Source organism: Suricata suricatta, chromosome 8 (assembly GCF_006229205.1).
Source record: "Suricata suricatta isolate VVHF042 chromosome 8, meerkat_22Aug2017_6uvM2_HiC, whole genome shotgun sequence".
NCBI lineage: Eukaryota > Metazoa > Chordata > Mammalia > Carnivora > Herpestidae > Suricata > Suricata suricatta.
The window spans coordinates 121,384,464-121,398,366 of NC_043707.1; the positions used below are offsets into that span (position 1 = coordinate 121,384,464).

The 13,903-nt window shown below is 53.4% G+C and overlaps 3 protein-coding genes across 7 annotated transcripts in view; 1 reads left to right on the forward strand and 2 right to left on the reverse strand.

The window, feature by feature from the left end:
- The window catches only part of EYA3 (EYA transcriptional coactivator and phosphatase 3), a 77,901-nt gene extending 73,058 nt beyond the window's left edge, over positions 1–4,843 (forward strand). The window contains exon 17 of the mRNA XM_029945864.1: positions 1,171–4,843. Within this exon, the coding sequence (XP_029801724.1) occupies positions 1,171–1,251 (81 nt within the window). The 3' untranslated portion in view covers positions 1,252–4,843. The remainder of the gene's footprint in view (positions 1–1,170) is intronic.
- A 2,291-nt stretch (positions 4,844–7,134) lies between these two features.
- Positions 7,135–13,078, reverse strand: XKR8 (XK related 8). Of its 5 annotated transcripts, none has more exons than XM_029949563.1 (3): positions 12,710–13,078; positions 10,312–10,508; positions 7,135–8,720 (listed from the first exon to the last, which is right to left on the reverse strand). In XM_029949563.1, exons 1-3 carry the CDS (start codon positions 13,000–13,002, stop codon positions 8,011–8,013), a joined length of 1,200 nt encoding a protein of 399 aa, XP_029805423.1. In that variant the 5' UTR covers positions 13,003–13,078; the 3' UTR covers positions 7,135–8,010. The 5 variants fall into 5 exon arrangements, with proteins under 5 accessions (XP_029805423.1, XP_029805424.1, XP_029805426.1 ...); XM_029949564.1 differs by having other exon boundaries at positions 10,312–12,467; positions 12,710–12,786; XM_029949566.1 differs by having other exon boundaries at positions 10,312–11,463; positions 12,710–12,761.
- Positions 13,079–13,091: 13 nt separating this feature from the next.
- The window catches only part of SMPDL3B (sphingomyelin phosphodiesterase acid like 3B), a 26,077-nt gene continuing 25,265 nt past the window's right edge, over positions 13,092–13,903 (reverse strand). The window contains exon 9 of the mRNA XM_029945865.1: positions 13,092–13,238. Within this exon, the coding sequence (XP_029801725.1) occupies positions 13,092–13,238 (147 nt within the window). The remainder of the gene's footprint in view (positions 13,239–13,903) is intronic.

Sequence of the window (13,903 nt, forward strand, 5' to 3'; positions counted from 1 at the left end):
CATGAGATCATGACCTGAGCCGAAGCTGGACGCTTAACTGACTGAGCCACCCAGGCGCCCCTCCCAGGCTTTGATTCTAAAGTACTTGTCCTCTGAGAAGGACACTAGTAACTAGTAGATGGAGGCATCGGTGCTTCTTGGTTTGAAGAAGGGAGTGGGGAGGTAAAGAACAACTTCAGTCGTTAGCAGAGTTGGCGCCTCTAAGCTGATGCCTGTAATCCTGTACCATCGAATATACTCATTGGAAAATGCCTTAGAGTTCCATCCAGTTCAGCCTTTACCCTGTGAGGGACCTTTTCTGCAGCCACTTTGACAGACGACATTCTGGTTCTTGCTTGGATAAACCCCAGGGATGGGGAGATTGCTTCCTGAGGAGACTGCTTCTTAGATATCCTGTTCTGCCAAACTCCTGTGTCTAACTTCTTAGTCCCAGTCCTGAGCACAGCATAACAAATCTCTTTCTTCTTCTGCATATTAAAAGCCTTTTAAATATTATATGTGAGCAGCATGCTTGAAAAAACCCTGAGCTACATGCCAGAAGAACTGTTGTAGGACTTCCGTATTCCAGGTAACTTGCAACCAATTTGAGCAAAACAGTCAGTAAAACTAATCCCCGTCAGCTTCAGAGAACATGGTTTCCAACACTTGCATTTTTCAAATCCCTTCTTTAAAATATGGCTTCCAGGAAAAAATTTAAAAAAATTTTTTTAAGTGGCTTCCAGAACTCACAGTATTCTGGACAGGATTCTGACAACATAGTAAATGGGATTATTATTTCTCAGATTTATGTATTCTGCATCTTAGTCATAAACAAGATTTGGGGCTTTGTAGCTCTGAAAACTTACCATCTGTAGAAAAGAAATGTACTATTAATGCTGATTTCTTATGTGGGTCATTTTATTTGATCCTGAAGACCCTATGTAGTAGTCAAAATGAGTATATATCATAAAAACAGTTACCACTAAAGACCTAATAATCTCTCACCTTTGTCAGGTGTCCTGCAGTGTACAAAGCCCTTGTACATGTGACTCACCTGATCCTTATGCCAGCCCTAGGAGGGGGCAGAAGTAGGGAAGGGCACCAGTATCTTGGTGAGAGGAACGGGTTTATGGTAAACAAGCTCCCAAAAGAGTTGGGTTAACCAACTATCAGCTGTCCTCTCCCTTCCAGCACAACATGCCTTTCTGGAGGATCACAAACCACGGAGACCTAGTGTCCCTGCACCAGGCTCTGGAGCTTGATTTTCTCTAAGAACTGGAACGAAGACCCTCCCCCGGGAGCTCCTTTTCACCCCTGAAGGGAGCCGGAGACCGGAACCATCTGGGAACTCTCTCTCTCTGTCTCTGTCTCTGTGTGTGTGTGTCTCCCTCTCTTTCCTCCACGGGACGCTGGCGAGAACAGAACCAACAGCTGCAAGGACGACGCTTATTTTTGCTAAGAGTGAGCGGCGGCCCCGTGTTCCTCCTCGTGCGGAGGCAGGAGGCAGTTGGATTGAGAGAACAATAGACTCACCGCAGCGACAGTGCTTTTAATTCTTCTGGTTTTTTGTTTTGTTTTATTTGTTTCAAAAAATGAAGAAGAGAGAAGGAATTCTTGGGGCAGAGTTGCACTCTTAGTTCCTGACCAGTCTGAGAACCGCTCTAACGTGCGGTAGCGGCAGTGGCAGGCCTTGTGACACCATCTCTTGCAGTCTTTGTACTCTCCTTAGCTGTAGAACATTCCCAGGGAATGTACATGTTATTTTTATAGGTAAGGGTCTGGTCTCTGAAGCAGGTTTTCCCTCCTTTCTTTTTTCTAGCAAGAAAGGGGTGTATAAAGTTTCCTTGGAAAATAGCAACTGAAATATCTAAAATACCTCTCTGTGACAGTGGCGCCTCTTTAGCTGCTCCCGTGGTCTGCTCTCTAGGGTGGCTTCCTTCCTGTTCTTTCATCTCCTAGTTCGCTGACCTGTGGGGCACTGGACACGGATTAACTTTAGACTTTGGTGTTTCCCATCCCAGAAGCCTTAGTCGCCTTTCCAGTCCCTGTCCCCCTTTAACCAAATGGCACAACCCTAGGAACTCCCCCCCCTTAAGACGGTAAATTCTAAGCCTTCGGCTTGACTTGCTCAAAGGCTGTGTCCCAGAGGGCTTACCTCTAAACTGGAGGAAAAGGACTTAAGGCTTCATATGAATTTCTGCTGCTTTGGCTCTTGAAACAAGGAGATTCCGTCTTTTCCTCCCGCAGAGAAGCACCCTTCCCCGACATGCTCACCCCTACAGTCCTCTCTTCCTTCTGAGTCATCAGTTCTAGAGTCTCCCCCTTCCCTGCCCTCTGTACCTCACGTCCACCTCCCTGCAGCTCTGGCCAGTCCCTGGGCTTTGGACCCAACAAGTTAAAGCAAGTCTAAGAACAGACTCATAACTACATATGACTTCCTTTGAAGCCCTCAAGCCAAGAGAGGTATTCTGGGCATGTATTTACCCAGAAACTGAAGAACAGATTGCTGTGATCAAAACCCAGTTTTCCCATGGAACACCCTTCCCGCTTCTCAAGTCCCATTCTAAAATGGGAAACCAGAAGGCCAGAAAGACTTTCCTGATTCAAATGAGGGTGCCAGAACCCTAATCTATGCCTGAACATTTAACCCTGGGCCAGATGGAGGAACATCTCTTCCCCTGGCCTGTGGGAAGACTGGTGGGTGCCGGGCAGCTAATCCCAGCCTTACAGCCCAGCTGTGCTCGTGGATGCTCCGTCCCTCCGAGACCAGCCAGGGACCAGCCGGGCAGGAGACACTTCCCAGAGCGGAGGAAGCCCCGCCCCTCCCAGGCCGCACGGAGGGAGGCGGTCATCCAGGCGCCTCAGGCCTGCGGTCTGGGCCCCATAGGAGGCATCCCTTGACCAACCCCGGCTGTAGTCACTTGCCCCCCGAGATTCTGCATATCCATTTCCAGAGATGCTGCGGCACAGAGGCCAGGCTCCTTCCAACGCCAGGCCACCCAGATGGCAGCAGAGAAAGGCTGATATACACATTCCTTCAGAACTGATTGAAAAAGGGCTTCATTACTCACAATTTTTAGGGGAACAGTTTTGGGGGAGGAGTTGAAGTCAGTGCTCACGACTCGGCTGCCTCTTTGGCCTTGTCTCAGGGAGGGGAGGGGAGGGGAGGGGAGATGGGCATGTACCCTGAGGCCACCCTTCCATGGTCTGTGTTCAGCATAGCTGTCCGGCTGCTGCTCTGCCTTGCTTAATGATTGATCGTGGAGAGCTCCACAGTGGGGCTTCCTCCCAGGGCCCAAGCTCTCCCCATACTGGCCGTGTAACTTGGTTTCTCGCCCTGGACGTGGGCCATCTGGTTGGCGCGATACTTCAGGCTCGTGAGGCTGTGGAGCGGCTCCCCCGTCGGGCACACAGGTCTGCGCGCAACCGCTCCCTCTCCCTGCCCTTAGGGAGAGGCTCTTTATCCCTGTATGACTTGGGCCCCTCTTTCAATGGCATTTCTCCCTCCCCGCCCTGACAGCCCAGCTTCCGTCTTTGCAAAAGGAACTTGACAGTGGCTAAGAGGTGAAGCAGCTCTGTTGAGCCGAACAACCTCTGCATTTTTCTGGGTGCTGCCCTCCTCATGAGGCAGACAGAAGACGGGAGCTCCCCGATTCCTCTTTGCCAAAATGAGTTGTCCAGGGAATGCAGTGTTCTCTACGCTGTGTTTTCTTCCTCCCCAGCACAAAGATCCAGAAAGGAAAATAAGTGGGTAGCACCAAGAGCTCTTGGAAGCCAAGGGCCAAAGGATCCCATGGGTTCTTTCTTCAAGAGGGAAGCCCCTTTACGTGAATGTGTCCCCAGGAAATGTGCCACATAACGAGTCTTTCCCCCAGCTGGGCACTGCGGGTTCTAGATGGGTCTGCACGTATCACGGTGAGAACCGACTCTAGCACGGGATCTGAAGTTGTCAGATGGTGTCCTGGATTTAGGAGGCGGCTTGACGTTCGAATGTAAAACTGACTGTGCCTTAGCATCACTCTGTCCCAAGGCCGCTGGGGCAGCTGCTGGTGTCCGGGAGAATAGATGGCTGTTCCAGATTTAGATGCCTATTTGGGCTTTTATTTGGTTTGGGGCGTTCCCGTCTTCTGCGCTGCAGGTGGGGGTGGGGGGCGCAAAGCTAGTATCCCAGGAGACTTGTGCCACAGCTTGTTCGCCGTTTACACAAACTCACCTTTCAAGCTCCAGGTAGAATCTGATTGGTGGCAAACTCCACTGTAGCACCTGGAGCGTCGAGATGTTCACTACGAACGGGTGTCGGTGCCACTGAACCACGGGGGAGAGGATCTGGAGGCAGAGCCCATCCCTCCCCTTCCAGGCCAGCGGTGGGGAGTCTGGGCCTTCGTCTCCCCGTTCCTGCCAAAGGGGGGAGTTAGGGCCCTTCTTAAGGAGGCTTCTACTTCTTACCACTAAATTGGTTTCCTTTCTCATCCAAAAGCTGGAACTCTCCAGATGTTCACACTTACAAAGAAGCCAAATCTGAATTCTGGGATTCCAAAATATCTTTAACTAGGAGAGAAAATCTAGTTCTGTCCCGTCCCTGCTAGCAGGCCCTCTGTCCCTTCCTCGCTGAGTCAGCTCCAACAAGCAGGGCTCCGTGGCTAGTTCCCAATGCACTGACAGGAGCCATCTCATTAAGGACAGCTTCTATTCAGAACATGACCCTCTGGACTTGCGATGCCTCATCGAGCAGAAGGCATTGAGTGGATTGGGTATATTTATGTGACTGCGGGCATTCGTGGCTGTGTAGAGTCCTTGACCATAATGTTATATGTAATGGGAACTATCTTATGAACTTGAAAGAATAAAGTTTTTATTTTCTATACAGTTTGCTCCCGTGTCTTTTCTGAGTAGGATCAGCCCAGTTGCCCAGCGAAGTAGGCTCCTCAATAGGGCTTCGGTAAAAGAAAATCTGAAGAGCTCATCAGAACGATGGCACCCTTTCAATAATTCAGTCATGAATTTCATCAAAAAAGTTTTAAAAAAAACCCATTTGGTATAAATAAATGTATGGGGGGAAATAAAAAATATTTTAAAATAACTTGCAAGGGGAAGTTTATTTCTTAACTGTTTCTAAAGTCTATTGCTTTTTTAAAGTTTAGGACTGGAATGATAAGAGGTTTCATTTGCTGTCAAATGTACTAAAACTTAATTATTAAAGAAAGAAATCAACACCTTGCTGTGACGAGCTGAAAATGCAAAAGCAATAAAACTGACGGACTGATATCAAACCTCGCTTGATTTGGCCTGATTCCTGTCAACTACTTTTTCTCCTTTCATTTCTTCAGAATTGAGTCTGAGCGTCCCTCACTAGTCTGGAAAACAGTTTAGAATCTTTTTGCCTTATACCAATGAAGGAGGCTAGAATTTGGGTCTAGCTTCCAAGTACCACACAGATCAGACTGTAAGATGTATTTTTCCCCAGACTAATTCCCCGTTAGAAAAGGGCATCACCTTAGGGTGCCTGGGGAACCCAGTTACTAAGTGTCCAACTGAATTTGGGCTCAGGTCATGATCTCACAGTAATGAGATCAGGCCTGAGTTGGGCTCTGCAGTGGGTGTGGAGCCTGCTTGGGATTCTCTCTGCCCCTCACGAAAGCTGTCTCTTTAAAAAAAAAAAAAACCTTGATGGGAATCTTGAAATATCTAATTGTAAATAGTGTCACTCTCATCTTTTTAAATCTCTTGATTCTGTAAGCTACATACAAAAATGACTGCTTCATTCCCTAGATTTTAGGTTAGGACACTGTATGTTGTTTTCAATTTAATTACATATTCCCATCATTTGGTAATTTCATTTAGCAATTAAAGATTAGCCAAAACGTTAAAATCACATTTTCCCCCCTCAGGGGAAAGTGGGGAATTGCCTAAAACAGTCTTCTATTTGGGTATATGTGGCATCCCCCCTGAACCTCATATGTGACAGGAAGAAGCACACAAGAGCAAATAGCAACAATATTGTAGTGAAACCCTAAGGAAACGTCCGAGGCTAGTCTGGGTGTTAAGCCCACCCTCTGTGGTCTCAACCCTTGATATTCCTAGGAATTGAGAAAAATCACAATGATTTTACTTACGGATGTGTTTCTGTGTATCTAAATGTAGTCAAAAGGATGGTCATTTTTCTGAGGCTGTTCCATTGTCTCCTGAGGTGATGAAGACAGATACTGGTTGGTAGTCTTTACTGCCTTTTTTTGGTTAAAAGTAAGTTGGTAACCATGTTGGCCATTTTACGGGTCTGTGAAATCCTAATCTGGAAATCACTGGACTGACCCTAGAGATCCTTTCGGCCTTCCCTTGCTCCCCGCTGCCCTCTCTGGCGTCCTTGGCTCTGGGCCAGTATGGCCGCACAAGCTCCCGCCAGTCGCTGCTGACTTGGTCTCTGGGGTAAAGCGCACCTGCGTGGTTCTCACCCTCATCTCCTTCAGGGCTGAACCCGTTTCTCGGGGACACCTTCCCTGGCCATTCTGCATAAAATTCTAACTCCCACCCACAGCACGCATGCACCTCTCCCTGGGCCCTTCCCTACTTTTGCACTATCTCATACGGTTTTATTCATCCTGTTTGTTGTGCCTGCACTAAAATGAATGAATAATAGAACTGAGACCATCCTGGGTCTCCTCGCGTGGATGATGGCAGCTTTTTCTTCTCTCCAGTGGCCTTTTCCTGTTCCTTGTTGCCCCAAACTGCAGACCAGCCTGAGCAATAGAAGTTGCACCTCCCTGGCATCACTGCCCACACCCACATCCCCTAAGCTGTCTCTTCACTGACATGCCCCCTTGCTCCCAACAAAAAGACCTCTCTTCACCCAGGCTCTGGTACTCACTTCCTGGTACCAAAGGGGTTTGGGCTACTACTGCCAGCCTAGCAGCAGAGCAGGTTAAGAGCACACGCTAGCGTCAGCCCGGATCTGCGTTCTGATGCCCACCTGGCAACCATCGGCCCCGCAGTGGCTTACCGGCTCCTGAAACTTGGAGAACAAGCTTGGGCAGTCCAGCCTGCGCCAGCTGTCTTCTCTGGTCCCAGGACCTTTATCGATTTTAAGGGGTGAACTTCATGTCCCTGACCCTTCTTTCCAGGTGGCTTTGAACTCTAGATTTAGTTTAATGACGCGACAGGTTTGAGAGTTTCATGAGGTTTTAGTAACACTGTAATAATACTGTTGAACAAAAACAACACATACGTGTCCTTCACTTGCAGAGACACATATGCACACGCCTCTTCCTCTCCACATAGACTCTGAGGTAGAAGGTGTACTGCCTAAAGTATAAAAATCAGTGGGCTGAGCCATGACCCAGACCACAGGTTCATGAGCACTTGGTTGAAAGGTGGCACCTAGGGAGCAGGACCAGAGGCTGGGCCAGCTGCGCGGAGGCTGTGGGCAGGTCGACGGGGGCCACCAGTTGGACATCCCCGGCTTCCAACATGAGAGCCACACAGGAGCAGCTGCAGAGGGTAAGGGATGAAGCTCAGGCAGCAGCCGATCATGTTCGGGTCCCAAGGACAGAATGTTCCTGGCACAGAAATTGCTCTCAGTAAACATTTGTTGAATGAACTGAATGAGGGGTGGGGGCGGGAAGAAGAATTCTGGAGAACACATCGTGCAGGTTCTGGGCCTTTAGCCCAGGATAGAGGAACCTAGGGGAGGACAGCACCTCCCCCAATTTTAGAGGTGGCCAGGGAGGTGAAAACACCAGCACGAGGAGCTTTGGGGCACCAGCTACACTGGTTGGCAGGGGTACGGTGGGGAAGGGGGGGGTGTCTCTTCTTTCCTCCCAAAGTGCCTGGTACATAACCGGGGCCCTTGAGCCTCCAGGGCCCAGCCTTTCTCCTCTTGTTCTCACCCTTGAAGTCAGGCCTCTCTGCCTTACTTAACTCTGGTCTCCAGTGCCTAGCACACCAGGCAGTAAGTGCGTCTTGAGTGAATCAAGGCCCGTAGCTGCATTCTACCAATTGATGTCATCTGTTCTGTTCCCTGCCAGGTCTGAGCCTGCCTCAAAGGACCCCATTCACCTCTCCCTTCTGTGGCAGAGCAGCCTCGTCCCTAACCCTGGGGAAAAAGTTCTGAGCCAATTGGGCCACGCGCCTGTTCTGAGGCAGCTGACGCCACTCGAGGGAGCGGAGGCCTCGGGTGCCATCCACGCGGTCGGGCTCCCAGCGGCAGCTAGGGTGCAGCCAGCGGTAGTAGACGAGCCGCAGGGCCAGGCCCAGGAGGAAGCAGACGCCGCCCACAGGCAGCAGCGTCTGCAGTGGGATCTCACTGGGCAGCCAGGCGATGTGAGTCAACCAGGTGACCACCATGAGAACACTGTCACTCAGGAGGAACACCAGGTGGACGGTGGCGCGGCCTCGGGTACGGCCCTCGGCCACGTTGAACCAGGAGAAATAGAGGATGGCGGCCACTGTGGCCCGGTACAGCCACTCGGAGCAGGAATCTGGCATGAAGTCCGTGCCCTGAAGCCAGACCCAGAAGAGCAGCACCAGCCACAGGCCCAAGAAGTGCAGGGCCACATAGTGGGGGAAGAGGGCTGAGAAGAGGGCCACGGCGAAGACTCGGGGCCACAGCAGCAGCAGGTTCCACAGGAAGTAGACCACAGAGGAGCCCGGCCCCAGGGGCGGCTTGGAGGGGAGGCAGGTGCGCAAGGCCCGGTGGTAGTCAAGCAGCGCCCACGAGATACTCACGAAGGACGTGCAGATGCTGACCCCTAGGGAGAGTAAGCGGCAACAGGTGAGCCCTGTGGCCAGCCTGCCCGGCACTCCCTAGGGGTCACGGCCGCCCAGAGGTGGGTGTGACAGCCCCTCCCCCCATAGCTAAAGGGAAACTGCACTTGGAAAACATCTGTTCACACAACCAACAACAGAGCTGGGGTTCAAATATGGAGTCTGCCCTCTGCACCACCAAGCCTTACTTTTCAGGGGTTACCATGGTGATGAAGAGGGTGTGGCTTACACACCCTCTCTGCACCCTGTCACCTAGCATCCAGGACCCCAGGCCCTGGCCACACCCTGAGCAGTTCCTAGGGCCCTGTAACCCTTCTTTCCCGGAAGAGCCCAAGGCCTTGTTGGGACTGGAAATCAGCAATCCCGGTTCCCCTCTGGTAGTCTCAGAAATGGAAGCAGGAAATCCCAGGGTTTCCAGGGTGAGGCTGCACTCCAGGCCAGCAGGGATTTCTCTGCCACACAGACAGAACATCTGATCTCACCCTTCGTCTTGATTTCGCGACACCCCCAAGATTACGATGGAGATCCTATCCCCACTCCTGGTTGCCTGCCTGTGTCTAGAAGCACTGGATGCCCAGGGAAGGGATGGAAGCAGCGCTGCAATGTCTGTAGAATGCTTCCTCCCCTGCCCTTGCCCACGGCGGTCAGTCAGCAGATGTTCCCTGGGAACCTGTTACAGACCAGAAAGCCACCACCCCAACCCTGAAAGCAGATCTGTGGCCAACGTCCCTTCTAACTACCCCACGCTGGGTCTCAGCAGGGCTGATCCCCGTCCAGTTTGCCCAGCACGCCGCAGTCTCTGGCCTGGACAAGCTTAGCCCGCTATGCCAGGCAGACCAGGCCCATGCGCCCTGCAAGTTCCAGCCTGAGTCGCCCCGAGGTCACCTATCCTGACCCTGCTCCACCCCACCCTGCTCTGGAGGTACCCATGACACCTCACCCGCTTCTGTCTGTAGCCTTAACACACAATAATGATCAATTTCCTTGTCTCTGAGTGCCTTCAGGGTATGAAACATTCTGCTCCCCTGGGATCCCTAGAACCCACAGAGTAGCACGTAATAGTAGCTAATAAATGCTCACAAAATAAAGTTAAGAGAAACTGTCTCTTCCCTCACTCCCTGCCTCCCATTCACATACAGTGTAGACTATCTCCATGTAACCCTGATCTTAGATACCCACATCCCTCATACAGACAAAAATAGGTGCCCAGTCAATGCTCTGTACCCCCGGGCAGGTCCCTTCACCTTTCTCCACCTCTCCCCTCTCATGTAAAATGGAGAAAAATATAGCACCAACCTGCAGGGCTGCTGTGCATGTGAGCAGTGCGGACAAGAACGCACTTTATGCAGGGTCCGGCTGACAGCTGGCCCTCAATTATCACGGCCGCTATTACTGCCATTTGTCCCAAATCAGAAGGCTAATGGGTAACTTTCAGATGGAGCGCAGACCTGCCCGACTAAAGGGGAGTCTCCTATTTTCTAGGCAGCTTTTATAAGACAGTGAAAACACTCCTGACGTGAGTCAGGAGCTTTCCCGAGCTGTAAAAGGGGGACTGGCCACTGGCCCAGCACTCACACTGGTAGGACTCGGCCCGGCCGCTCTGCAACACGATGGCCAGCGCCAGCGTGAGCTGTGGAGTCGCCTCCAGGAAGGTCTCAAAGAGCCGCAGCATGCTGATGTCCAGAGTCAGGAAGTCGGCATACGCCAGGTCAAAGTTGGAGGGCGCCTCCTGCTGCCACACCAGCAGCCCCTGCCGCAGCCCCTGCACACACCTAGGCAGCACATACGGGATGCCCCGAGGGGCCAGGTTAGCGTCCGGTGGCTCTGCACCACCCGCTGGGTGGATGCAGACGGGCTTCGATCCTAAGCTGTCACTTACATGCCGTGGGACCTCAGGCACCAGTGACTTCACCTCACCGAACTGTTCCTCCTCGTAAAAGGGGGACCAATCCAACTCCCGCCGTGCAGCTGGCCGGCACGGCCCACGGTCATCACAAACCTTGTCCCATTTACTCATTACAACATCCCCATCTGACAGATGGGGACACAAGACCAAAGCGCCAATAAATGGTGGCAACAGGAGTTGAACCCCAAGCTGTTTGGATTTCAGAGGCGTACTATGAAATGGCCCCAGGTGAGTTCTCGAATTTTAGCAACAGAAGAATTTCTTAGGATCCTGCGGGGAAGGGCGGCCACTGAGAGCTGAGCGCGGGCAAGATAGGTCAGACTGTGCTATGGAGAGATCAGCACGTGCTCACTTTGACAGCACATCTACTAGAAAGATCATCCGGGCTGTGGAGAAGCAGAAGGGATGGAGGGGTTAGAACAGAAGCACAGATCCATTTAGGAGGACTGCCCAGAGTGATGGGCATGGCACAGAGAGCCCAGAGGCTGGATAGATGGGCATGGATGATGACCTGCTGGGATGAGGGGTGTCGTGGAAGACACACCAAGGTCTCCCCCAGCCAGAACTCATCTCAGTTGGCTATCGGGAGGTGCGCCCATTCACTCACTCCCAATCCATTCATCAGACATTTACTGTCACTTTCTCTGTACAGATGTGACAATACACGAAGGGAGCAGGGGGGCAGGCCCAGGTTGGGGCTCTCCCTCAGCAAGAACCTCTGCCTCTGGTCCCCCAAGGCTCCCACCTCAGTCTAGTCCAAGATAGGTAGAGACCCCATTTTCAAAACCAAAGTTCCGTAAACTGCCTCGTGCTCAGCAGAACTAGAAGAGAAGACACATGATACAGTTATGGATTCAGGGCTCATCAAGGCCTGCCAGGACTGGGGGAACTGCACCCCGTCACGCCCGGCCGGCATGTGATTGATGCCTGTGCAGTCCCTCAGGCAAAACTGCAATATTCCAAGCTGCTCTTGTCCGCCCCCGAGACTGAGCGCAGCTTCATCAAAGCAAGATGCGGAGAGAATGTGTCAAATGGATTTAAGAGCAGATCCTGCTCCAGCCACCCATCCCTACCCATCCTGTCCTGACTTCATCACATGACTCTAATCCCTTGGTTTCGGTTTCCTCATCTCGAGGGGGCCCTGGCAGTTGTGAAAAGGAGTACAGTCCACACAGATTTGCAAGGTCCCAGCCTGTGCCCGGCCCTAGCTGGCTCAAGGGGCATGGGTGAGTCAGAGCCCATCTCTGCCCTCGTGCTGGCGCTGGGGGTGAGGAGGTGTGGCCGTGAGAACAAAAGTGGGAAAGAAGGGCTGAGAGAACGGGCTCTGCTCTGGGGGGCTGGGGGGTCACCACTGCTGATGCTCCCACGGGGATCCAAGTAATCAAGCTGGCGGACATTTGTTGAATGCTTACTCGGTGCCAAAGCAGTGGATAGGTCTTAATTCAGTTAATCCCTTCCAAACGGAGGCAGGCACTACAACCATCCCCACTGGAACAAAGAGTAAACTGAGACCCTGAGGGCTCAAGTGATGGTCCAAGGCCCCACCCAAGGGCAAAAGGAACACCCGGGTCTGCCATTACCCTAGAGTCCGCAGAGAGCCCGACACCATGCTAGGCACGTTCCCACGCTTGCCTTCGCTCCTCTCAACAGGCCCGCCTGCCAGAGATGTCTCTAGTTTACTGCTTCTTTAACATAGAAGAAACCCGAGGCTCAGAGAACGGCAGGAATGAGGCCACAGGTGGTAAATGAGTCAGGACTGGATCCCAGAGAGGTCGGGCTCCAAATTATGTGCCTCCTTTTCATCTCGGGGCTTCCGTTTCTTCCCCTGTGCCAGAGGGTAGGACTAGCTGGGCTCCGACGGCTGTCAGCTGGCGTTCTCTTTCTTTAGGGGTGGGGAGCTCACCTGGGAGCAGAGGTGCCCCCCAGGGCTTGGCTTCCTCTCCTGGGTCCCCATCCTCTCCTTCCCTGCCCCTCCCCGGTGTCCGTGCTCTCCCCGGGCGACTAGCCCAGCTGCAGGTGCCGCTGGGCCCCGTTCCTCTTCCCTCCCCCCGAGGGCGGGGCGCTCACCTGTACAGGTAGCCGAGCTGCAAGAGATGCAGCAGCGCCAGGCAACGGCCTGGGGGCTGCGACGCGTGCAAGCCGACGGGGTCGGCGCGCAACCAGACCCAGCTGAAGAGCTGCAGCGCCACCGAGGCGAGGCCCAGCAGCGCCAGCACCAGCGCGGCGCACAGGTAGCGGCCGCTGAGCGCATACTGGCCCGCGGCCCAAAGGTCGGCGCCCAGGTCGATCAGGAAAGCGGCGGTGCCCCAAAAGCCCAGGACCAGGTCCCAAAGGAGCGCGGTGCGGGGCAACCAGGGCATGACCCGCCGGCCTCGCCTCCGGTCTCCGCTGGCTCGGACCAGCCCTCTGGGCCCGGGGTCGCGGCGGCAGGAAGGAGGCGGGCGCAGCCCTAGGGGCCGCCCAGGGCCCGGGCCTTCTGGGCGGGACTTCCCCGTCCCGCCCCGTCCGGGGAGGAGCAAGGCCCCCGGACCCCGTGGCCCGGGACTCCGCCGACCCCCACCTGTTTCCGTCTGTGGTTCCAGACGCATCCCCCAGGCTGCGTTCCCGCAACGGGCGCAGGGGTACCCGCACCCAGCCCCGTGAGCCCTGAGGACGGGCCGGCCCAGATTCACTGCCCTTGCTTAGCCCAGCAGACTTCTAATGGCCTCGTTTTGCATTTGAGGCGAAAGGAGGCCCGAGATGAAAAAAACGGCCCGGAGAGTAGCGCCCGGGCAACCATCGGGATCCTTCGCATCCGCACTGTTCAAAACTATAAGGCCTGTTCTGATCTCCGATTGCGGGACTTCGAGAACTAACGAGGTCTCGACCTCGGACGAGTGTGGGAGAGAACGAGGGCGCAGGGTAGACAAGACTCAGCTTTCTGGAGGCCCTTTTTATTCCGATTATCCAAATGCAAGGGGCGGGGGGGGGATAGAACGTTCGATAACTGTGCAAGGCAGTTGCATTAAACCTTATTTACGTATTAAAAAGAAAAACGCATGAATAAGATGCTCGATAAGCATTGTTCTTTGGATGAAAAGTGTGCGCGGCAGGCTTTGGAGCTTCATTTCCTGAACCGGCTGCCCCATCCCAGTTCTCTCTGCGGACACCGGGCAGGTGTGGCCGCGTGCTACCCCGGGGGCCGCAAGCCAGGCCGGCGGGCGCCCGAGGTCACGACGCTAGCAGCGCGCGCAGGCCCAGCAGCGCCGCGAGCAGGAGCGC